Source organism: Dreissena polymorpha, chromosome 8 (genome assembly GCF_020536995.1).
Source record: "Dreissena polymorpha isolate Duluth1 chromosome 8, UMN_Dpol_1.0, whole genome shotgun sequence".
NCBI classification, from domain to species: Eukaryota; Metazoa; Mollusca; class Bivalvia; order Myida; family Dreissenidae; genus Dreissena; species Dreissena polymorpha.
This window is the reverse complement of record NC_068362.1, coordinates 102,566,301-102,591,710: the sequence shown is the minus strand read 5'-3', so window position 1 is coordinate 102,591,710 and position 25,410 is coordinate 102,566,301. Positions and strand designations below refer to the sequence as shown.

At 36.7% G+C, this 25,410-nt stretch overlaps 1 protein-coding gene across 2 annotated transcripts in view; it reads left to right on the top strand.

Moving 5' to 3' along the window:
• LOC127842457 (VPS10 domain-containing receptor SorCS1-like) overlaps positions 1-21,622 on the top strand; it is a 57,513-nt gene extending 35,891 nt beyond the window's left edge. For both annotated transcript variants that reach the window (XM_052371981.1, XM_052371982.1), the window contains 14 exons: positions 23-130; positions 437-560; positions 1,325-1,467; positions 2,021-2,137; positions 4,465-4,630; positions 6,490-6,676; positions 7,481-7,629; positions 9,179-9,317; positions 12,568-12,680; positions 13,044-13,154; positions 13,933-14,035; positions 14,981-15,170; positions 15,438-15,583; positions 17,303-21,622. In XM_052371981.1, coding sequence (XP_052227941.1) covers positions 23-130; positions 437-560; positions 1,325-1,467; positions 2,021-2,137; positions 4,465-4,630; positions 6,490-6,676; positions 7,481-7,629; positions 9,179-9,317; positions 12,568-12,680; positions 13,044-13,154; positions 13,933-14,035; positions 14,981-15,170; positions 15,438-15,583; positions 17,303-17,388 — 1,882 coding nt within the window. In that variant the 3' untranslated portion in view covers positions 17,389-21,622. The remainder of the gene's footprint in view (positions 1-22; positions 131-436; positions 561-1,324; positions 1,468-2,020; positions 2,138-4,464; positions 4,631-6,489; positions 6,677-7,480; positions 7,630-9,178; positions 9,318-12,567; positions 12,681-13,043; positions 13,155-13,932; positions 14,036-14,980; positions 15,171-15,437; positions 15,584-17,302) is intronic.
• Positions 21,623-25,410: the final 3,788 nt, after the last annotated feature.

Below are 25,410 nucleotides of genomic sequence, written 5' to 3'. Positions count from 1 at the left end.
TGTTTTATTCTGGTTTCTGCAGCTACTCGTGCACAGAAGGGGCCACTTGGTCAACTCACAATTTCACTGAGGAGGACATTATCATAGAGGGAGTCGTGAATGAACCAGGCTCCACTACCCTGATTTCCAGGTGGGTAATAGCATAGTAATGTTGGTTTTTTCAAATAGTTCAATTCAGTCTGTTGTATGAGGAAATCAATATTTAATCAATGTGGAAATAATTATAATGTACTTGGGAAACAATTAATACATTTGAATATTTTCATGACATTCAATTTCCTTTTTGTTATGATGTAGCAGCCTAAATTGAAAATTTATTTGTTTAAAAAAAATATCAATTATGCATAGAATGAAACTATTGCTGCAAAACATGTGAAATATTAGTCCATAAGTGAAACAGTCAATTGTAGACGCTTTATGTTATTGGCATTTTCAGTGTGTTCGGTCATGCGGATCCAAATGCGGGTTGGAGCCTGTTTAAACTGGACTACTCCTCCGTGCTGACCTGGCAGTGTGGGGACGAGGACTTTGAGATGTGGTCACCTGCCCCTGTTGCCCAGGTAACACAGGACACGTGCAGTAGTGCTGCCACCTCAGATGACAATCAGACAACATAACTTATGTGGGGATTCTTCATCTAATGATCCTTGTTCAGGGAAAACTCTTTTGGCTTTTATGGAATGGCTGTGTGGACTGCACAGGCTAATCTGGGACAAAACTTTACACACATGCTATGCGCCTGGGCTAAAATTATTATGCTCTGCTTTGAAGAAACTGGGGTAAATTGTATAGCACTTGTCTGTCAGTCAGTAGGTAGGGCAGTCAGTCAGTCTGTAGTTAAAGCATGTCAATTCTATATCTAGAGAACAGTTTGACCTAAAACAATGCAAACTGGTATGATGGTTACATAAAAGGCGATATCTATAAATGTTGAGGTCACATTATTTATAACAGACAATTAGTTTCAGCTTTATACTTTAAGAAAGCTGTTACTTTAGATCATGCAAATTGGTTAAGTGATTTAATTGAAGGAAAGGAATACGTACTTCAAATTTTTGGTCGCCATGTTTAAGGTCAAGTCACAGGAACTTGTATCAATGGTTCCTACATTTAAATCTAGAGAATACTTCTACCAAGCAGCATCTTAATCAGATAGATGAATGCTTTGGAGGAAAGAACATGATTTATTTCAAGGTCAACAGGTCACTTTCACACAGTTCTTAGAATCTATGTATGATGTATTACCGATAATGGTTAAACTATTACATTTTATACCTGTTGTGTTGTTATTTGCTGTATACATTACTACGAAATCATCTTGTAGAATGACGCCAGTACTGGCTGCATAATGGGGGAGCACCTGGTGTATGAGAGAAGGAAGATGATGGCAGAGTGTTACTATGGAGCTGATTACTACAGACCAAAGTCCCAGCAGAACTGTACCTGTGGTCCAGAAGATTTTGAGTGGTATAAAACAGAGCTTGTTAGGTTTTTTTTGCTAAAAAATTGAAATAGCCCTGGTTCGCTCAAAACAGTTTTAAGATTGAAAAGGTTGATGGAAACTTCACTGATGTTCCAGCAATACCATATGTTAGAGGCAGTTTACGTACCTTAGTTTATTTATTTTAGCTCAACTGCATTCAAAGCATAATCTTATTGGGATGCCCTTGAGTCTGTTTCCTGAGTAGAGCAAATACTTGATATCTTTAAAAGAAATTTAAACAATGCTCTCACGGTAGGAATGAAACCAGTAACCTCATTGTAGCCATGACGACACAATATCCAATACTTCACTTCAACTTACAACTTGATCACTTGATTTTGATTCTGTTCCCAACAGTGAATCTTAAACTACATTCCGAAGAGACCCAACAGGTTTTATAAAAAAACTGAATAAAAACAAAGGCTGAAGATCAAGATTTATTCACATGTCCTAATATTCTTAGTTTACGTTCTTAAGGATGATCAAAATGTTATTGAGACATTCCCATTGATTATTATTTGATACATTCAACTGCAGTGATTTTGGCTACAAACTGGCACCAGACGGCACTTCCTGTGTACCTTCAGACTGGTTCAATCCAGATTTCCTTCCTGCACCAGTCTGCACCGATGGGAGATACAACAAGTCTTCTGGGTATGTTAGTTTGCATGACTGAGCAATAGACATGGATACTTATGCAATGCTAATGTAACAGAGCTGGGTAGGTTAGTTTGTATGACTGAGTAATAGACATGGAGACTTATGCAATGCTAATGTAACAGAGCTGGGTAGGCTAGTTTGCATGACTGAGTAATAGACATGGAGACTTATGCAATGCTAATGTAACAGAGCTCGGTAGGCTAGTTTGCATGACTGAGCAATAGACATGGAGACTTATGCAATTCTAATGTAACAGAGCTGGGTAGGCTAGTTTGCATGACTGAGCAAAAGACATGGAGACTTATGCAATGCTAATGTAACAGAGCTGGGTAGGTTAGTTTGCATGACTGAGCAATAGACATGGATACTTATGCAATGCTAATGTAACAGAGCTGGGTAGGTTAGTTTGCATGACTGAGCAATAGACATGGAGGCGTATGCAATGCTAATGTAACAGAGCTGGGTAGGTTAGTTTGCATGACTGAGCAATAGACATGGAGGCTTATGCAATTCTAATGTAACAGAGCTGGGTAGGCTAGTTTGCATGACTGAGTAATAGACATGGAGACTTATGCAATGCTTATGTAACAGAGCTGGGTAGGCTAGTTTGCATGACTGAGCAATAGACATGGAGACTTATGCAATTCTAATGTAACAGAGCTGTGTAGGTTAGTTTGCATGACTGAGCAATAGACATGGATACTTATGCAATGCTAATGTAACAGAGCTGGGTAAGTTAGTTTGCATGACTGAGCAATAGACATGGAGGCTTATGCAATGCTAATGTAACAGAGCTGGGTAGGTTAGTTTGCATGACTGAGCAATAGACATGGAGGCTTATGCAATGCTAATGTAACAGAGCTGGGTAGGTTAGTTTGCATGACTGAGCAATAGACATGGAGACTTATGCAATGCTAATGTAACAGAGCTGGGTAGGCTAGTTTGCATGACTGAGTAATAGACATGGAGACTTATGCAATGCTAATGTAACAGAGCTGGGTAGGCTAGTTTGCATGACTGAGCAATAGACATGGATACTTATGCTATGCTAATGTAACAGAGCTGGGTAGGTTAGTTTGCATGACTGAGCAATAGACATGGAGACTTATGCTATGCTAATGTAACAGAGCTGGGTAGGCTAGTTTGCATGACTGAGCAATAGACATGGAGACTTATGCAATGCTAATGTAACAGAACTGGGTAGGCTAGTTTGCATGACTGAGCAATAGACATGGAGGCTTATGCAATGCTAATGTAACAGAGCTGGGTAGGTTAGTTTGTATGACTGAGCAATAGACATGGAGGCTTATGCAATGCTAATGTAACAGAGCTGGGTAGGCTAGTTTGCATGACTGAGCAATAGACATGGAGGCTTATGCAATGCTAATGTAACAGGGCTGGGTAGGCTAGTTTGCATGACTGAGCAATAGACATGGAGGCTTATGCAATGCTAATGTAACAGAGCTGGGTAGGCTAGTTTGCATGACTGAGCAATAGACATGGAGGCTTATGCAATGCTAATGTAACAGAGCTGGGTATGTTAGTTTGCATGACTGAGCAATAGACATGGAGGCTTATGCTATGCTAATGTAACAGAGCTGGGTAGGTTAGTTTGCATGACTGAGCAATAGACATGGAGACTTATGCAATGCTAATGTAACAGAGCTGGGTAGGTTAGTTTGCATGACTGAGCAATAGACATGGAGACTTATGCAATGCTAATGTAACAGAGCTGGGTATGTTAGTTTGCATGACTGAGTAATAGACATGGAGGCTTATGCTATGCTAATGTAACAGAGCAGCTATTGATTGCCTTATGTATTTCTTTTTGCCCAGTAACCTAGATATCTATGCACCTTTGTGACAAGAAATAAATAGGTAAATAAAAATAATCATATATTATAAAGTCCACAGGTCAATGTGTTGGTACAAGGCGGACTCAATGTCTTACACTATTACATATGTATGACAATACAGCAAACAATTGAACACAAAATCCAATCAGTATATATGAGCCATGCTCTGTGAAAAAGGGGTTTAATGCATGGCATGAAGTGTCTTCCCAGTTTAGCCTGTGCAGTCCACGATCTTCTTAGTGCTCTGTGTTACCAGTAACGATGGACGACACTTTCCACTTTTATGATATTCTTCGTTTCAATTAAGTCTCTTCTTAGCATAAATCAAGTTTAGGCGGAAAATGTCGTCCCTGACTGCACAGGTTATTCTGGGACGACACTTTACGCACATGCATTAAACTCCCTTTCACAGAGCACAGCCTACATGTATTTGTCTGCACAACATTTCCTCTTCCTTATCACCAGCTACCGTAGAGTGACCTCCAGTAGCTGTGAAAGAGGAGATGTGACCCTTTACCTCCCTGTGTTGACCCCTTGCCCCCTACTGCCCCCAAGGGGCCTGAAGATCAGCAGTCCCCGCACCTGTGTACAGCTGGGTACCAACGTGACCTTCCACCTTACACAGGAGTCAGTACGTTCTGATTAGAAACGTTCTATTACACTAGAGAATCTTATAATATTGGCTCTGTGTATAATATTAGCACTTACTTGTATCACTTAGTTGATATGGGTTTTTTTTTTGTTTCTGGTTGTTTTTGTACCGCAAATATGAGTCGCAATTTGTTCAGAATCAATTTAGAAATTTGAAAAAACTTTAATTTTTAGCTCATCTGTTTTCGGAGAAAAACAGAGGTATTTTCATAGCCTCGCTGTCCGCCGTCTGCTGGTGACGTGCTCAAACCTTTACATTGGCTCTAAAATCAAAGTGCTTCCAACTACAACTTTAAAACTTCATATGTGGATGCACCTTGATGATTTCTACACGCCACACCCATATTGGGGTCATTAGGTCAAAGGTCAAGGTCAAGGTGACCTCTAAAAAAAAATCAAACAAATCTGACAAGCTTTGGTTTATTAAAAAATGCACCCGCAGCAGAGCGTTGGATCCCGTTATGCGTAGCTCTTGTTTATAATTGTGATACAGTCGAAACCCGATGGCTTAATCTCGCTTGGCTGGAATTTCCGGTTGGCTCAAACTCTCATTAAAACACCATTTTTAATTGCTATATATTCACATCAAATTTTGTCACATGACTCGAATACGTGAGACTTGAATTATCTGATGGCTGGAACGGTTTTCACGGTCCTGGTCACAATTTTCACACGTTCTTTTGTTCGGATGGCTCGAACTCGCTTCGAGTGGCATAAACTGCTAATCGATTAATTAGGACCACTTAATTAAAGGCACATTATAATTGACTTAACATCGGTTGCAAACATGTTATGGACTCGATCGTTAATTGATTTTAGTAAATAATGACATTTTGTATAAAATCTGGCATTTTTTTGTAGATGCATGTTCAATCACAACTGGCTGTAATAGAAAGCTTTGTTTCTCGACGACAGCCAAGGAACGCAATACAGACTGACATAATGTCATTCTTAGAAAAATATATAAATACATTAATAAATGCAGTACTGTCTCTTATCTAAATGATGTGTATGTAGTGCTGATGCATGTTTTGTTCCTCTTTGTTCTTAGTGCTATGTGTTACCAGATTACGCTACATTTAAATGTGCTGATATAATTTACTACATGATATTTGTTTGATTGTATTTGTACTTTTTAAAATATTGGAACATACAAGTATAAAGTATATATTTGGTTCTTATTAATTCAAAAGCAGATAGTAATACGAAGTAGTACGAAGTTAAAGCAATATGTGTATACTCTTCGAATGGAGGTGAAATGAACTGCAGACTTGTTCGTAAACAAAAAATATTGGAAATCGGATGGCTTGAATTCAGGATGGCTCGAACTTTTGTTGCCGGTCCCGACGAGTTCGAACAATCGCGTTTCGACTGTATTAAAAAAGGTTGTTGTTTGCATTCTTTAAGCATTCACGATCACTTGAACACAATCCAAACTTATGTCAAACCTTTTTATAAAAAACATTTTTTTGCATAAAAAATTATTATTTAAACTTATCACTACATCAGTGATGATGTTTTGCATTCATGCAATTATTATCAATTCTTCTGTATTAAAATGAACTGTTGTTTTAATTCTACGTGTCGGATTTTGTTTCATGTTGCTTAACCCTTTCAGTGCGGGAACCGAATTTTATAGGCCTTTGCAAACAGTTTGGATCCAGATGAGACGCCACAGAACATGGCGTCTCATCTGGATCCAAACTGTTTGCTATTCTGATAGTATTCTTTGAAAAAAAATGAAAGAAAATGCTTATTTTACAAATTCAGCAGACGACATTTAAGCAGACAACAAATTTCCCAGCATGCAAAGGGTTAACGTACACATTTTCCACTTAGGGATCTGAGAAGGAGACAGTTTACACCTGGAACTTTGGTGACGGTACTGACCCAGTTACCTATACTGGACTGCAGAGGGCTGCCATGGTTACCAGATCCTTCAACGCCAAAGGTCGATTTAACATCACTGTTACTGCTGTCAATTCAAAAGGCAGTGCTGAGGCAGTCTTCACAATCAATGCAGAAAGTAGGTGTTTTATATGATATGTAATTATCTGATGAAATTTGATTTGAGAAAACAATGCATTTAGATTCTTCGATTTGTGTAAGCCGTCAACACAAATTTGACTGACGTACTTTAAATAAAAACGTCACTTTTTAAATTCCTGTAAATTTCAACCAACATTCTCTGAATTGTTTTCATAATTTGTATTCCCAAGTTTTTATTAATATCCATAGTGGTTTATTGAAATTCCAACTAACATTAAGTACTTGTAGAAAACTGTGAAACAAAAGTAAATGATAATTATTCTGCCTTAGTATGACTATTTATTTAATGCTTTCCGGTGGTTTAATTAGAGAGAAAAATCAGTGAAATAAAACTGGTATTTCACTGTTTTAAAGAGTGAACAAAAACTGTTTTACTGTGAAATGACGTCAATTTTTTTGACGAAACGCCGTCATAAATCCAGCAAAATTATCTAATAAAACTCTTTTACAAGTTAAATTAACGGTGAAAAAAGCTTAAAATAAAAAGAAAATTTGTTGGATTCGATGGAATATCAATTTTAATTCACTCATGATCATTAAAAATACATATTAATATTATATATAATCACTCGTGAAAAAAAATCAATATTCCATCGTATCAAATAAATATCCTCTATGTATTTTGCTATGAATTCCTCAATAAATGAGATGGCAATTCGTAAGAGTAACAAAAATAATTATTTTTGCTAAAAAAGAGGGTGTCCGAAAACTTAAGAGTGTCCCAAAACTTAGAGTAATTACAGTTCCTCAATGAGATGGACATTATTGATTGTGTTGCCAGTTGAGATCTACAGTGTGCTGGTGGAGATACCCTGGGGAGTCCGCACTGGCATCCCAAGCTACTTCAACGTCACCGTACTGGGGACGGATAACGACACGTCGTTTGCACAAGAAAATACTCTGCACTTTGTCTGGGAATTTAAAAACAAGGTAAACAGGACTTCAGAGCACAGGTGTTGGGCATGTGGCCAATTTAATGAAACGCTATCCGTATGTTATACAATAACATTTGTTCATCACTTTGACAAAAAAAGCTGATAACATATGCATTAACATATATATTATATCAGATTTTTATGCCCCTCTTCAAAGAAGAGGGGGTATATTGCTTTGCACATGTCGGTTGGTCTGTCGGTATGTCGGTCTGTCGGTCGGTCCACCAGGTGGTTTCTGGATGATTACTCAAAAACGCTTGGGGCTAGGATCATGAAACTTCATAGGTACATTGATCATGACTCACAGATGACCCCTATCGATTTTCAGGTCACTAGGTCAAAGGTCAAGGTCATCGTGACCCGAAATAGTAAAATGGTTTCCGGATGATAACTCAAGAACGCTTAGGCCTAGGATCATGAAGCTTGATAGGTAGATTGATCATGACTTTCAGTTGACCCCTATTGATTTTCAGGTCACTAGGTCAAAGGTCAAGGTCACAGTGATCCGAAATAGTAAAATGGTTTCCGGATGATAACTCAAGAACGCTTATGCCTAGGATCATGAAACTTCGTAGGTACATTGATTATTCATGGCAGATGACCCCTTTTGATTTTCAGGTCACTAGGTCAAAGGTCAAGGTCACGGTGACCCGAAATAGTAAAATGGTTTCTGGATGATAACTCAAGAACGCTTAGGCCTAGGATCATGAAACTTCATATGTACATTGATCATGCTCGCAGATGACCCTATTGATTTTCAGGTCACTAGGTCAAAGGTCAAGGTCACAGTGACCCGAAATAGTAAAATGGTTTCCGGATGATAACTCAAGAACGCTTATTCCTTGGATCATGAAACTTGATAGGTAGATTGATCATAACTCGCAGATGACCCCTATTGATTTTCAGGTCACTAGGTTAAAGGTCAAGGTCACAATGACCCGAAATAGTAAAATGGTTTCCGGATGATAACTCAAGAATGCTTATAGCTAGGATCATGAAACTTCATAGGTACATTGATTATGCATGGCAGATGACCCCTATTGATTTTCAGGTCACTAGGTCAAAGGTCAAGGTCACAGTGACAAAAAAACATATTCACACATTGGCTGTCACTACAACGGAGAGCCCATATGGGGGGCATGCATGTTTTACAAACAGCCCTTGTTTTTTTAAGTGATGAAAATTTTTATTTTATGACATTGATAGTGTTTCAGTGAATTGACAATGCGTCTAACACCTGTGCTTCAGAGATGTTTACAAGAAATACTTGGTTACTGGCTTCACACTATTTGGTATTATGCTCTTGAAAGAATTATAATGTAAAGACAGTCAAATGCTATATAAATCGTTATTCATACATTCCCAATTTCTGTGCAAATATTGATCAATTCACAACATGAAAATGTCATGAACGTATCATGATGCCTGTTGTTTATTTATGAATTTCCCAATGGTTTATAATAAGTTAACCTGCTCTACATCAATCTTATTCCAATAAAGAAAATGATGGACATTAAAGTTTTGTAAATTTACTATTATTTTAGCTGACAGGGTCAATACGACAGCTGACATGGCAAAATGTGATCCAGCAGGAGTTTAAGCAGCCGGGAGAGTACATTCTTACCTTGAATGTGTACAACTCTGTCAGCTCTGTCTTCTACACACAGTCTGTTGTGGTCTATGGTACGGGTTTAATAATTATCCCTTTCCCAGTTTTCCTTTGGTTTCACACATTTGTAGTCCCTTAGAAAATTATATTTAATGAAGACCTTTCTTACTAGATTCAAGTTTGAAAGACTTCATCTCCAAACCTGACATACTGATGAGCAGCAAACAGCATTAAACCTGAACAGACTGCGAGTTACTTGCAGGCTGTTCTGATTTTATGCTGTTTGCGCATAGCCATTTTCAGTTTGCTTCTGATTGGGAAGGTTAACGAGCATATATGTATAACTCTCCCATCAAAACATTCTCCATTAGAGACTATGTTATGTTTATTTGGCAAAAATCCAAATTGAACTGAGACGCAAACACCTTTTAAGTGCCATTTATTTCTTTACTAAGTGAACTATAAAGAATTAATGTTTGCTTACATTTAAATGTAAATCTCAATAAAGTGCACTATTCTTTAGAATCATAATTGAACAAAATAAAATTCTAAATTGATTTTAGGTATTAAAGGGACCTGTTCACATTTTGGTTAATTGACAAAATTGAAACAAATTGCTTCAGATTCACAAATTTTTGTAATAGTTTTGATATTTTTGGGGAAACAGAAATACAGACCATTAACCATGCTCAAAAATATATCCATTATATGCATCTTTTAACGATTTAAAAACCTGAAAACTTTGAAGCATTGCAATGCAAAACGATTGAATAATTTGGAGAGTTCTGTTGTTGTCATTATATTTTGTGACACTACGAAGATTGCTTATATAAAGTTTAAAATAAATCACTCGCTGTATGAGTATGGATGGCCGAGTGGTCTTAACGTTAGACTTTTACTTCAGGGGTCAGTGGTTCCAGCTCAGTTGAGAGTTATATAAAAAAAATTATTATTTTTTTTTTTTAGCTCGGCTGTTTTCGGAGAAAACCCAAGGTATTGTCATAGCCAGCTATCATCCGGCATCCGCCGTCCATGTCGTGCTAAAACCTTGACATTTGTCTCTAAAATCAAAGTGCTTCCACCTACAACTTTGAAACATTATATGTAGGTGCACCTTGATGAGTTCTACATGCCACACCCATTTTTGGGGTCACTAGGTCAAACGTCAAGGTCACTGTGACCTCTAAAAAAAAATAAAAAATTCTGACGATGTTTCTTTTATTATGCCCCCCTTCGAAGAAGAGGGGGTATATTGCTTTGCTCATGTCGGTCGGTCCGTCCACCAGGTGGTTTCCGGATGATAACTCAAGAACTCTTGGGGCTAGGATCATGAAACTTCATAGGTACATTGATCATGACTCGCAGATGACCCTATTGATTTTGAGGTCACTAGGTCAAAGGTCAAGGTCACAGGTGAAGGTCACGGTTACTGGAAATAGGCATTATAAGGATTTAGCATGGTTCAAACAAGGGAAACAACTATGGTTTATGCATGTTCTTTTTATTACAGATTTGCCTCCCTTTAATTCATTCAAAATCTCATTCTACTACTACTACTACTACTACTACTACTACTACTTCTACTTCTACTTCTACTACTACTTCTACTACTACTACTACTACTACTACTACTACTACTACTACTTCTACTACTACTACTACTTCTACTACTACTACTACTACTACTACTACTACTACTACTACTACTACTACTACTACTACTACTACTACTACTACTACTACTACTACTACTACTACACCACCACCACCACCACCACCACCACAACCACCACTTCTACCATGTCTACTATTACTACTTCTACTACTACTGTCACTACTACTACTATTTTACTACTACTACTACTACTACTACTACTACTACTACTACTACTACTACTACTACTACTACTACTACTACTACTACTACTACTACTACTTCTACTACTACTACTACTACTACTACTACTACTACTGCTACTACTACTACTACTTCTACTACTACTACTACTAATTCTACTACTACTACTACAACTACTACTACTACTACCACTACTACTTCTACTACTACACCACCACCACCACCACCACCACCACCACCACCATGCATGTTTTATTAACTTTTGAGCTTAGTGTCTCATTTGTACATGCATTACTGTATTAACTCCAAACCAACTAGTACAAGTGGTAGACCAGTATTACATGGACTGGTGTTCACTGTTTACACCGTTTCACAACCCCATCTGATACTGGTCAGTATCTTGGCAAGTGGCCAAAGTTGGGAGCGGAATTAATGGTCTATTACATAACTTACTTCTGTGTGTGGTAAACACATGATACTGGTCATGTGGTCAAGTTGCACTTGTATACATTTGCCCAATACACAACACTAGCCTTGGCTATTTTTAATCAGATTGAATTGCTATCTATGGTGGTCATTGACTAGGGGAGTTAACTGCTATAAATAACATGTTTCATTACCATTAACAAATAAAACATTACAAATTGTGTGCACGTTTCACATATTGTCAAATAAGTCAAAATGTGTGAAAGGAATCCAAAAAATCAAAGACTCAATCATATAATGGATATAATTGATTAGTATAGGTCCTGATTGGTTTTTGCACTATTAATTGGATACATTTCACAGGTCATTGACATAAGTGACATAAATTGTAGACAGAATGTATAGAGAATTTCATCTTAGTATTAATAAGTAAATGATTCCATGATACTTATTGGATTTTATTTCAAGGTCACAGTGACAAAAAACATATTCACACAATGGCTGTCACTACAACGGAGAGCCCATATGGGGGGCATGCATGTTTTATTTACTATATAGCCTTGCATCATGCATAGATTAGTGTACAAGTAGTACTGCTTTGTACGTTGTAAAATATTATATGTCAAAGAATAAAAGAAACATTAAATGGGTGGATTTGGTCAGCTGTATCGGGAGGAGGAGGAGGCTGAATATGTCCTGAAATTAGTCAGTGAAAACCAAGATTTGGTCAGGGACAAGTCAGTGAAAAGTCAGGGAATTTTATTTCATCAGGTGGGTGGCAACCCTGATAAACTACATACAAACAACTTCATATTTTACTTACTGGGGGGCATTGTATTTCTCAAAGAAATCTTGTTCAAAACTGCACCCTTAACTGAGCGTTGGCATCCGTTATGCGGTGCTCTTGTTAGTTTTTACTGGAGCTTTTTAGATCCAATGTTTACATTTAGCAATATAAAGCATTTAATGACAAACTTCAATTCATGCCAAAATCTGTGAAAAGGTCCCTTTAAAGATTGTATTGATATTTGCAATTTCAGAGGAGATAACCACTGTAAGGATCCACTTCTCAGATGAAATCCACTACTACGATAGTGAGAGTTTGAACATCAGACAGGCTCTAGCAGAAATACTTTGCCACAATCTTGCACAGGTCAGCTACTTTACAGGGCAAAGTTCATCTTGCTATGTTTAAAAGCTTCATAGATTTTAATTGTTAATATTTTAACTATTAACTTACAAATTTAAACAAGTGCCTGTATTTGCAGTATACATGTGTTGGTATCATAATGACTTCTTATGTTGTTGGTATTTAAAGTTTATTTTCGAAATGAATAAATTAAAGAAATCATTTTAAGATAATTTGAGGTTCCTATCCTTCCATTTCCGTATTTTTACATTTCCAAGGCTGTTAAAGTGATCAAACATTGCAGTACATGCCTACATGCTCTGTGAATGTTTCATATTATTTTGTGATAATTCTAATGATTGCCCTGTTGTTGGATTTTTTTTCTAGATCCTAGGTATCCGGAGAACGCGTATAATCATGTCGGTTCCTCCTATGCATCCAGCTGTAGGGGATCTTACAGTGTTGCCACCATATCCAAAAGAGGATACAACATACATGGTTTGCGTTTGTTTGTTGTTTGAGTTTTCCCTATACAATTGCACAGAAGTCCTGCTTAAAATTGATCCGATAATCTATGATCCTTTTTAGTTTGACAACTACCAAACGGTTTTTGCTGCATTATACCTTAGCTGATATTTACAATAATCAGAAACATAGATATATGTTTTATGGAAGTAATGAATTTTTAATAGTTTGCAAAACACAACTCTGTCACTTCCATGGTATAGTAATTTGAAAAATACATACATCTATATAAGTCTTTGCTCATTGTTCTGGTGTGAACAATTAACTGCAGTAAAAATATATTTTTTAACCCTTTCTTCCATAAGATGCAAGTCGAAAAAGGCTTTTGCAACCAACATAAAATCAGAATAGCCTGCGTGTAACTCGGGGTCTGTTCAGGTTTTATGCTGTTAGCTGCTCATCAGTAACTAAGGGTTGGAAATGAAGCCTTTAAAACTTGAATTTAGTAAGACAGTTATTTAATTATAAAATGTAACTTTCTAAGGGACTATAAAGGCGTCAAAATACATGATCTGTGTTAACCCTTTCAGTGCGGGAACCGAATTTTAAAGGCTTTTGCAAACAGTTTGGATCCAGATGAGACGCCACAGAACGTGGCGTCTCATCAGGATCCAAACTGTTTGCTATTCTGATAGTATTCTTTGAAAAAAATCGAAGTAAATGCTAATTGTAGAAATTCAGCAGACGACATTTTAGCAGACGATAAATTTCCCAGCATGCAAAGAGTTAATTGGTATTTGTGTACTTGCAGGTGGTGAAGAATTTGATAGACCAGGCTCAGCATAAATATCTCTCCTTCCCACTGTTCACCAGAGATGATGTTGTTACAATCATGGATGCACGTATACTAGACTGTAAGCATTGCTTGGATACTGAGAATGTGGAATACAAATGATAAATATTGTAATTTATTTAATATTAACCCTGTACCACTTAGATACTTATCTTGATGCATGTGTGGTCCCTTAGAAAGTTAAATTTACATAAATGTATCTTGATGCATTGGTGGTCCCTGCGAAAAGTAAATTTCTTTAAAGACCTTTCTTAATAGAATCAAGTTTTAAAGGCTGTTCTGATTTTAAGCTGTTTGCACATAGCCAGTTTCACTTTGCTTCTGAGTGGGAAAGGGTTAAGATAACCCTTTACCTCTCAGAAACGCACTTTGACGCATTTGAAGTCCTTTAGAAAATCCAATTAAATTTAAGTCCTTTCTTTATATATTCAAGTTTAAAAGGATTAATTTTCATCCCTTAGATACTGATGAGTAGCAAACAGCATAAAACCTGAACAGACTGCGAGTTACTTGCAGGCTGTTCTGGCTTTATGCTGGTTGCAAAAGCAATTTTCACTTTGCTTCTTATGGGGGAAAGGGATAACCAAGTTATAATGCTGGTGTGATACATATTAATTCAGTGCCAAATACTGTTTAAGTTAATTGCTGATAAAATTATTTGTAACAGTGCCAAAGAACGTTTATGTAATAATAAGATACAGAATTGTTGAAGTGGCTAATTTTGGCAGAATTATGGTCAGGACACTTGTTTCCCTAGAAAAGTACTTTCTACAATATTGCTGAACCTTTATACAAGTGTAAAAGAGGTAGATGGACACGTTTAGTATATGATCAATTTTTATTAGGTCATGTCTGTCTGTCATTATATCCACAACAGAATATGTACAGTAAATGAAAATGAATGTGTTGATGCAACTATTTATGTTGGGGACTACTCCAATTTTTCATGTTAAAACATGTGTTTTAGGAGCATCTTTGACACACACAGTATCATTAAATATTTCAGTGCGGACTGGTTCAGAATCCCCTACTGCCCCACCCATCACAGCACCACCCATCACTATCACAGTACCAGTCAATGTTACTATGGTTACCATGCAGCAGGAGAGGCACAGTCTACTGGCTGTGTACATTTCTATACCAGTCTGCTGTATAATGGTGGCAATAGCAGTATCTGTGAAAATTTATTATAAAAAGTAAGTTTTGCCCTGATATAATAGAACAAATTGAACTCTTTTGTTGTTCTTTTCTCACGCAAGAAATTTAAGAAAAAGTAATTTTATATGTGATCAAAAATGGCTGTCTATTTTTCATCAAATTTAGACAATGTTTGCTTGGATAAAAATGTGCTTTAAAGTTTTAAATGTGCATGTTTAATTTCTTCACTTTAACAATTTACACCTATATTCTCATTGTAAAAATTTTGAATTTTTGTATTGAACAGCCATTGCATGTGTTCACAGGAAGTTAAAATCTCAAAGGAAGTACTACCCAATAGTGCGTCACCGTGCGAGGGTGCACCATGACTCAACCTGCTCCTGCGGTGAGGAGGATATACTGGGTATGGAGGAACCAGAGGACACCATTATACCAGACAGTGGATATCCAGGTATGCTTATCCCACAATAATACCTGACAGTGGATGTCCAGCTACGCTTATCCCACAATAATACCTGACAGTGGATATCCAGGTATGCATATCCCACCATAATACCTGACAGTGGATATCCAGGTATGCATATCCCACAATAATACCTGACAGTGGATATCCAGGCACGCATATCCCACCATAATAGCTGACAGCGGATATCCAGTGAGCCACATCACACCATAATAGCTGACAGTGGATATCCATGTAGGCATATCCCATCATAATACCTGACAGTGGATATCCAGGCACGCATATCCCACCATAATAGCTGACAGTGGATACCTTGGTACACTTATCACCCTTCCAGACTACTCAACTTTGACCAACTCTTAAAATATTCTGTAAACTCTGCGACAACCTGACATACAAATCTGACAAATTATGAAATACGATTGCCGAAAACATGTAATATTTGAGCGTGCAAAGTGACCTAATACAAAAACTGTCACGTGACCACAAAAGTCAACGTAAGTAGTCATTTTTTTACAACAAACAGCCGCGCAAGGTAGGTTTTTTTCCAATATCTTAGCTGATCATCCTCTGACTTTCATACGACCTAGTGCATGCAATATGGCATGCATATAGCTTTCGATCGGTATATCACGCGTTTTGTGTGATGCTCTGGTTTTCGAGAACACTTCGGCGCAAATTTACATTTAAGAAGCAAACGTCAGTAGTAAAATTACAAAGAGTCAGTGTTCTCGAAAATTAACGATCACAGAACTGTCTATGCTTTACCGGACGAACATATATTACATATGTCTATGCATAAACAAACAAAAAAATCTACCAGATATTAAATAAACGCTTAAAGAGTGAAAACAAATATGGCAAACGTCAGTACTAGTTTAGGAATGCCAAACGTCAGTAGCAAAAATCTGCAAACGGCAGTAGCCGAATAAATATATACCGATCGAAAGCTATATGCATGCCATTATATATGCACTAGGTCTTATGAAAGTCAGAGGATGATCAGCAAAGATATTGGAAAAAAACCTACCTTGTGTGGCTGTTTGTTGTCATAAAATGACTACTGACGTTGACTTTTGTGGTCACATAACAGTTTTTGTTTATTCACAGTGGTTGTCATCATTATATTTTGTGACATTAAAAGGATTGCTTACCGGTATATACAGTATAAAATATGTAAAGTAACGTGCCGCACAGATGGCCAAGTGGTTTAAGTGCTATATATAGTCTTTTATTCCAAGGGTCCGAGCACACAGTGGATTACTTTGCTTTCTTTCTTTAAGTTTATTTTTGTTTTATACTGGAACAATTTAGCTCCGAGGTTTACATTTATCAATAAAGCATTTAATGACAAACTTCAAAACATGCCAAAATCTGTGAAAAGGTCCCTTTAACTCTTTCAGTGCGGGAACCGAATTTTGAAGGACTTTGCAAACAGTTTGGATCCAGATGAGACGCCACAAAACGTGGCCTCTCATCAGGATCCAAACTGTTTGCTATTCTGGTAGTATTCTGTGAAAAAAATCAAAGAAAATGCTAATTTTAGAAATTCAGCAGACGACATTTTAGCAGACAACAAATTTCCCAGCATGCAAAGGGTTAAGAGGATTTTGCTGATTTCATCAACCATTAAAGTCAACCTTTCAGGCACAAGACTGAAGTATTGCAACATGTTTATATTTATAATAATTATTTCATCCATTTCAGGTAATGAGCCAACATTGATGATACTAAATGAGCCAGTGACATCACAGACCCCAACAAATAACAGACTGTCCGCGTTACGATGCTGACAGCAATACTGTGCTAGAAGCCCTTTGAATACTTAGCTTACAGAATGCAGCTGTATTTATTTTTTTCAAAGAATGTGCTAGTCTTGTTTATAATATTTGCATCATTAACATTTTCTGCCTTTAGAAAGTTAAATTAAAGATATTTCTATTTTCTAAGCAGAATAAAGTTTTAAAGGCTTAATTTCCAACCATAAAAACTTATGAGCAGCAAACAGCATATGGTCTGAACAGCCTGCAAGTTGTGCAGATTTTATGTGGTATGCATATAGCCATATTATTTTGCTTGTGAGCATGAAAGGGTAAAATGAAAGGAAACAGCTTTCTGCCCCTTTAAGGTTCATTCCCTACTGCTGCCCGTCGAATCTGATAAATAAACAAGAAAAAAAACAAGAAAAAAGGACTGTTATACTCATTTGACTTCTCGATTTGTATGGAAAAGTAAGAACTTTTGGGTATTCATGCATTCATTCATGTGGAGGGTGCCTTTTCCCTTTTAGCGACATACTGTACAATTTGTATTCCGTTATGGTTCCTTTTGATTTAAATAATGTGTACTGAAAGACATTTCTTGTTATTATTTGTTTAGAGATAATTTTACTGCCAAATGGAAGAAATGTAAATGTAAACAAACATGTATGTTCATTTTTTTTAAACTTAATTCCAATAACACATGATTATTGTGCAATTATTATAACACTTAATATATTTATAATAGAATGCAATTTGCAATGTAATTAACCTTTCTTTACGATTTCACAATTCCAGGCTCTCTGTAGGCTAACAGGCAATCAATTTTAAAATTTATTGTTTATTTTCGGTTGGGGCATTGGTATGTAACCTTTACAAATGAACACCATTAGATATTATGGTTGTGAAAAATAGAAATGGGAAATGTCATTTGGTGCTATGTTTGTAATACTGAATGTGTGTTTACCACCTAAGTTTTAGCTTCAGTACTTGAATGAACTTTTTGATGAGGCATTTTTGTTTTGATGTTTTGGTTTAAACAATTGTTAAAGTTTGTCATGATAAAGAGACATTTATCTCAGATGTTGGTAACGTTAAAACATTTCATGAGTTTTTTAGTTTGAAATACAATATTTCAAACAAGGCGGAGTTTCAGTTGATGCCATTTGGAATTTATAATCAGGCATAAGTACAATTTAGGCTTTAAATGGAAATAACCAATGAGAAAACTGCACAAAAGTTATGAAGTTTTAAATTGTTCATATGTTTAATATTTTTTTCTGTAATTAAATTACTGTTTTGTTAGCTCACCTGAGCACACAATGTGCTCATGGTGAGCTTTTGTGGTCGCCTTTTGTCAGTTGTGTGTTGTCCTTGGTGATCATTTACCTTGTTAACATTCTAGAAACTTGGTCAGAACACATGTCCCAATGATATCTTTGACGAGATTTAAAATGGTTCTGGTTGGTTGAAAAACATGTACCTTGTTATCTTTCTAGAAGTCAGATTTTTTGTCCAAACTTTATGAAACATGGTTAGAACATAAGTTCTAATGATGTCTGTGCTGAGTTCAAAAATAGTTCTGGTTTGTTGAAAAACATGGCTGCCTGGGGTAAAAGGGACTTTTCCTTATATGGCTATGGTAAAACCTTGTTAATACTCTAAAAGTCTTATTTATTGTCCAATGTTTATAAAACTTTGTAAGATCATTTGTTTTAATGATAGCTCGGCTTACTTTGAAATGGGTTATGGTTTGTTGAAAAAACATGAACCCCAGGGCGCGGGATATTTTTCCTTTTATGGCTAAACCTTTTTAACACTCTAGAAGTCACATTTTTAGTAAAATCTTAATGAAACTTTGTCAGAATACTTGTCATAATGACTCATCTGTTGAGTTTGAAAAGTCTCCTGGTTTATTGAAAAGCATGGCCGCCTGGGGGTGGGTCAGTTTTCCTTATATTGCTTTAATGAGAACTTGTTGACGCTATATTAGCCACATTTATTGGCCAATCTTCATGAAACTTTTGTCAAAACATTAGTTCCAATGAAATCTTGGCCGAGATTGAACTTCAGTCATATGAGCTGAAAACTAGGTCACTTTGGTCAATTAAAAAAACAAACATGTTTATACTTAAAAATAACTTTTTTGGTCCAATCTTCATGAATCAGCTCGCACTTTTTCAAATTAGTCTAGTTCCTATGGGTCTAAGGTGAGCGCCTTAGGGACCATGGCCATCTTGTTTTATTTTGTTAAAGGTAAATACGTTTAATAAAAGAAGGAAATTTTCTGGAGATTGTTTTTAAAACTTAGTTGAAATATGCTTTTTATCAGTACAAAAGATAATAGTGACTTTTAAGTTGCATTTTATGTTGGTGTATTTTTTTAATAGTTCCGGCTTTGAATATTTGTACTGATGTTATAACAGCACATGAATGTTGTTTGTTGTTGTTAAAATCTGCTTAACCATACCGATTTCGTCTTTTGGTCCGTTTGGGAGAGTTGAAAGCTTGGTGAAAGTTTGATATTGGGAACTGTGATACGAGTCTCTTCCTTCACTGGGGAATGGTAGTGTTTGTGCTTGGTCCATATGTGTGCTATCTGTACTCATTCACCCTTTTATTTATAAATGTTCACAGTAAATCATAATCATTCCCTTATAGACTGGGATTATCATATTAATGTTCAGAACCCTGATAACTTCTATATTTTTAGTCACACAATTCAAAGACAATTCAAACATTGTTAAGGCTTGCAAAAGGTTGTTTTCACTTCTATCAATATTATGAATTTTGCAAATATGTTATTTTTGGGCATTATGTTTGAAATAAAAAACTTTTGATTAGAAACAACAATAAATTAATTGTTTAAAGATGAAAGCAAATTACAGTTTATACCAGTATATTCGGTTTTTAATTGTTGTTAACCCACTGTGCATATTTATTGTAAGAGCATCAGCATGTATTTGTTTGCATGTTCTTATAAAAATTAAAATATGTAAAGGAATGTAACATAATATCAAATATGGTGCCTTACTTGTTAATAATGAATATTGATGGATACAGTGTCTACATTGACTTTGTACATGTATGTATCATTTTATGCTTATATGACTATTCCACAGCTCATAGTTGTGGGTATTTGTATTAACCCTTTGCATGCTGGGAAATTTGTCGTCTGCTAAAATGTCTTCAGCTGAATTTCTAAAATTAGCATTTTCTTCGATTTTTTTCCAAAGAATACTATCAGAATAGCAAACAGTTTGGATCCAGATGAGACGCCACGTTCTGTGGCGTCTCATCTGGATCCAAACTGTTTGCACAGGCCTTCAAAATTTGCTTCCAGCACTGAAAGGGTTAAAAAATGTGACCTTAAATACAAATGGGAAATGTATAGTATCAATCATGATTTATTGTGATGGTTTGCAGTTTGTTTGAATAAATGGTTTGTTATTTATAATATACCAATCATAATGGCTTGGGCATTATTATACATGAGCAAATGTTATAATTCATCTCAATTATTTGTATTGTGTTCATTTTTTCTTATATCTCACTATATTTATATCAACGACAGCAATGCAAAACAGATTTGTTTCGAGAGATTAAAAGATGTGCACACTCAGCATTTAATGCCGTGATTTTGTTGCTGGTTGTATACAGGGTACATGGGTGTTTGAACAGTTTGTTGTTAACTCTTTGCATGCTGGGAAAATTGTCGTCTGCTAAAATGTTGTCTGCTGAATTTTTAAAATTAGCATTTTATTCGATTTTTTTCAAAGAATACTATCAGAATAGCAAACAGTTTGGATCCTGATGAGACGCCACGTTTTGTGGCATCTCATCTGGATCCAAACTGTTTGCAAAGGCCTTCAAAATTCGGTTGCAGCACTGAAAGAGTTAAAAAGGACTGTTGCTAATTGTGTGAGAGGATATGTATGTTCTCACAAGTATTTTTATTGTTACAAACAAATATTTGGATTGTATATTTAAGGTTTTGCTATCAATCATTTATAAATTTGATCATTTTATTTTGTTACAATTATGTGTACACTATGTTAAAATTGATAAATTGATATATTTTTTCAGAATACTACATGATGTATGAACATTTTGAGTTGTAAAAATTTTAATTATGTAGTGCTTTCTTCTTCAAAAGGTTGTGCTTTTGTAAAACATTGCATATAATCATGTCAAACATTTTGTGTGTGCTACATTTTATTGGCTTTTCATTGTTAAGTTATGGAATTAATAAATATAATGAATCTCATCACATAACAACTTTTTTTCTTCTTGCACATAAAATGAGTCGTGTTCTGAGAAAAACTGGGCATAATGCATGTGCGTGAAGTGTCGTCCCAGATTAGCCTGCGCAGACTGCAGGGATGACACTTTCCGCCTAAATTGGATTTTTGCTAAAAAGATACTTCATTTAAATGGTAAATGTCTTAAACACGGAAAGTGTCGTCCCTGATTAGACGGTGGGGACTGCACAGGCTAATCTTGGATGACACTTTACACACATGCATTAAGCCCACTTTTCTCAGAACATGACTCAAATATATGCTGTAGTTGAGTACATTTTGGAAATGCATGACAACTTGTCCCCTGAATGGTTTGTCCCTTAACAACTTCCGTAGCAAATTACTTCATAGTGACTCACCCTCTCTCTATTGTTAGTTTGATATTATGAAAAAAAGGTCGAGTCATTATTATGTGAGGCAAAAGGTGTTAAGTTGGAAAATGGTTAAATTACTGTCAATTTAGTACAGCCAAACATCAAACTAGTCCCCTCAACATCAGTGAAGAGAATTGTCCATTATCCAGTCTGTTTTCCCTGGTTCTGTGTGCCTTGTAGTACACAATGTTCTATGGATATATTTGAGGTTAAAATATGCAAGAATAAGTTCCTTAGGTATCTGTGTGATTAAAACAAATGTTTTGATAGTGTTTGCCATATAGAATAATGTGTTATAATTATGTGTTATATACACTATTTGGCTAACATGAATTGAAAAAGATTTAAGGCATTTCAAATAACTATTCTAATACTTTATATTGCATCTGCTACTGCTCCTCCTGCTTCTTATAATAATATTGTAATTAGTACGATAATAATACAGTTACAATTACAGTACCCATTTTGGATACTGATGTTTTGTATCGTTCCCTGCACACAAGAAATGATTGTCTTACTTGCCATTGAGCTCTTACTATTATTTAGCTACAGAAATTATTTAGTAGCACTAAGAACATAAAGGTCCTTAGTGTTCACTTGAGTTCAAGTTACACCAATTGCCCAGGACTTGACCCGGATGCTTTGTTTTTAACCTACCTCACTTGACCCATCTTAAAACAATGTCATTGATATTGTCAAGATAAACATTAAACAAGTTTCATCAAAATAGAGTCATAAATGCAGCGTTTTGAGTGGTAATATGGATTTTCCAATATTTGACCTGGTGACCTAGTTGTTGGACGCACATGGCCCAAATTCGAATTCTATCAAGATATTTTCAAAATAAACATTGTGACCAATTTGCATCAAGACAATCTGGCTTCTGCAGGGCAAAGATGCTTAAAGTTGACGGCACACTACTGACAGACTAACCGCGCACATTAGCTAATCACTGATATTTATACCTCAGTTACAAATAGAGACCGATCACCATCCGATCTGGGGATGACGTTTTTTTACGCTCAACAGCTGATGATTGCACGGACACTGTGTCATTTTGTAGCATTGGGCGGCGACAGTATTAATTTTAAGCAAAGACCTATAGATAACTATAGGTCTTTGTTTTAAGTCTCTTTCGATCTCAACTCGATTCCTTCCCGGGCCCGACGTCGGGTAAAATTTAAGTGATACTAAGAATTACTCCTGACGCCGCCCGATGCTACAAAATGGCATTAAATGGATCATATTCCTTTGATATTCTGTGAAAATGCTCATACAATTAAAATCAGTAAAACTAAATGGAACTTTGACATCACTGAATAGTCAATAAATGGTCCATAAAAAGGTTAATGGTTTTAAGCCCAGTCTTACTATTGCCGGTCCATCCCGGTTTGCTAACGACGGTCGACCGGCGAGAACCGGATGATTCGTAGAAATTTTAAAACGCGGTCACACTATTTCCCGGTGCCACCCCGGTTGAAGCCGGTCAACAACCCGGGAGAGTCCGGGTCAACCCCGGACTAGATACGGTTTATCTCGGTGAAGCCGGTTGTCGCCGGTAATACCCCAATGGAGCCCCGGCGAAAGCCGGCAGCGTCCCGGCAGAGCCCCGGTATACCGTATCTCCGACGGAACTCACCGGTGCTATACCGGAATCAGGCGCCGTTGGAGCTACGGCAACGCCCCGGTTAAACCCGGTCGTCGCCGGTAATGCCCCGGTGGAGCCCCGGCGGAGCCCCGGTGAATGCCGTTGGCGTCCCGGCAGAGCGCCGATTTACCGATTAAACACTGAAAGACCACCAACAATATCTCGTAGTCTGTTGCAGATTTTAAAGGTTTAAAATGTTTACCTTAAATGGCAGTTAATATATATTGTTTTGTTCAAAACCACTCTTCCAATTTACCACTACTTAAAGGCCCAGTCTCACTATAATGCCGGTGGTCCGGGCTCTTACCGGGATGAACCGGGGCTCTAACGGGTTTAACCGGGGCTCCATCGGGGACGCCCGGGATGAACCGGGGACAACTGGGGCTCTACCGGGAAAGTATTAAAATGTTTGATACCTCCGGGAAGAGCCGGGGGTCACCGGGAAGGACCGGCAACGACGGGTGCCGGTCAACTCGTACCTAAGTCAACTCGCACGATAGTCAACTCGCACTTTTTTGGTCAACTCGCACGGCATTTCTGGTCAACTCGCACTTTTCGAAGTCAACTCGAACGCCTCGAAAAAATATATAGAAATAGATGAAGGATGTAATATGATCAGTAGTTTATAAGAAGTTTATAAGTAAAAATAATAATAATTATGTCCTTTTTTAATAATCTGAATATACGGTTGTCACATTTAATTGCTCTTTTACACTTGTGGTCGGTGTTTTGCACGGGTTATATGAATGTTTGTAATAGGTGTGAAAGGTCTTATATACAACTAACATTTATCGCGTGTTGATTTATAATAGTGGAAAGTCTATGTAGAGCTCTATTTCCGCGTTCATGTTTTTTGTTTTTTAATTATTTGTATTCTAATTTCTATTTAATTGTTATAAATTTTGTATAAGCTTATATATAAACTTCCGTGCGAGTTGACCAAAAAACGTGCGAGTTGACTACCGTGCGAGTTGACTTAGGTACGAGTTGACTGTAAACCGCAACGACCGGCGCGGCACCGGGAACAACCGGGACGGCAACGGGAATAACCGGGACGGCTCCGTAGCTTTACCGGGGCCCATACAAACCCCGGCAGAGCTTCGACAACCCACCTGTTGTCGCCGGTGGTGCCCAGGTAGACCCCCGGTGTATGCCGGCAGAGTCCCCGGTATAGCTACGGTACATACTACACCTATACAGGCATTTATATGTTTCATCAAGCGAATATAACCATCTGAATGGCAGGCATGTTCGTAAAGTATGTGTATAACCATTTAGGAGACAATATTTGGACTTTTATTTGGACAGTTATTTGCTACCGTATAAAACTTATACAGTTATTATATTTATGGTAGGTTGAAAAAAAATCATACAGATCAAATGAAACCTGATGAGTTAAACTTGTTGAATAGATGGCAAAAAGATTAGTCATGGGTAACTGAAATGTTTACAGATACATACGTAATCATAAATTCTTAAATACAATGAAACATGGATATTAAATATCTTTGAACGTTTTTGTAAGCAGAAATATGAATATAAATGCAGAGTAAAGGTACTGGTTATTTTTGTCTGTGTTAACAAAGATCTATTAATATATGTATATTAATAGATCTTTGGTGTTAACGACTTTTTAGATAGGTTCATTCAATACAATGCAGGTTTAATTGGAAAGCAATTGTTTTATTTTCTATGGTAAAACAAGTTCAGACCAAATCAATTGAATAGATGG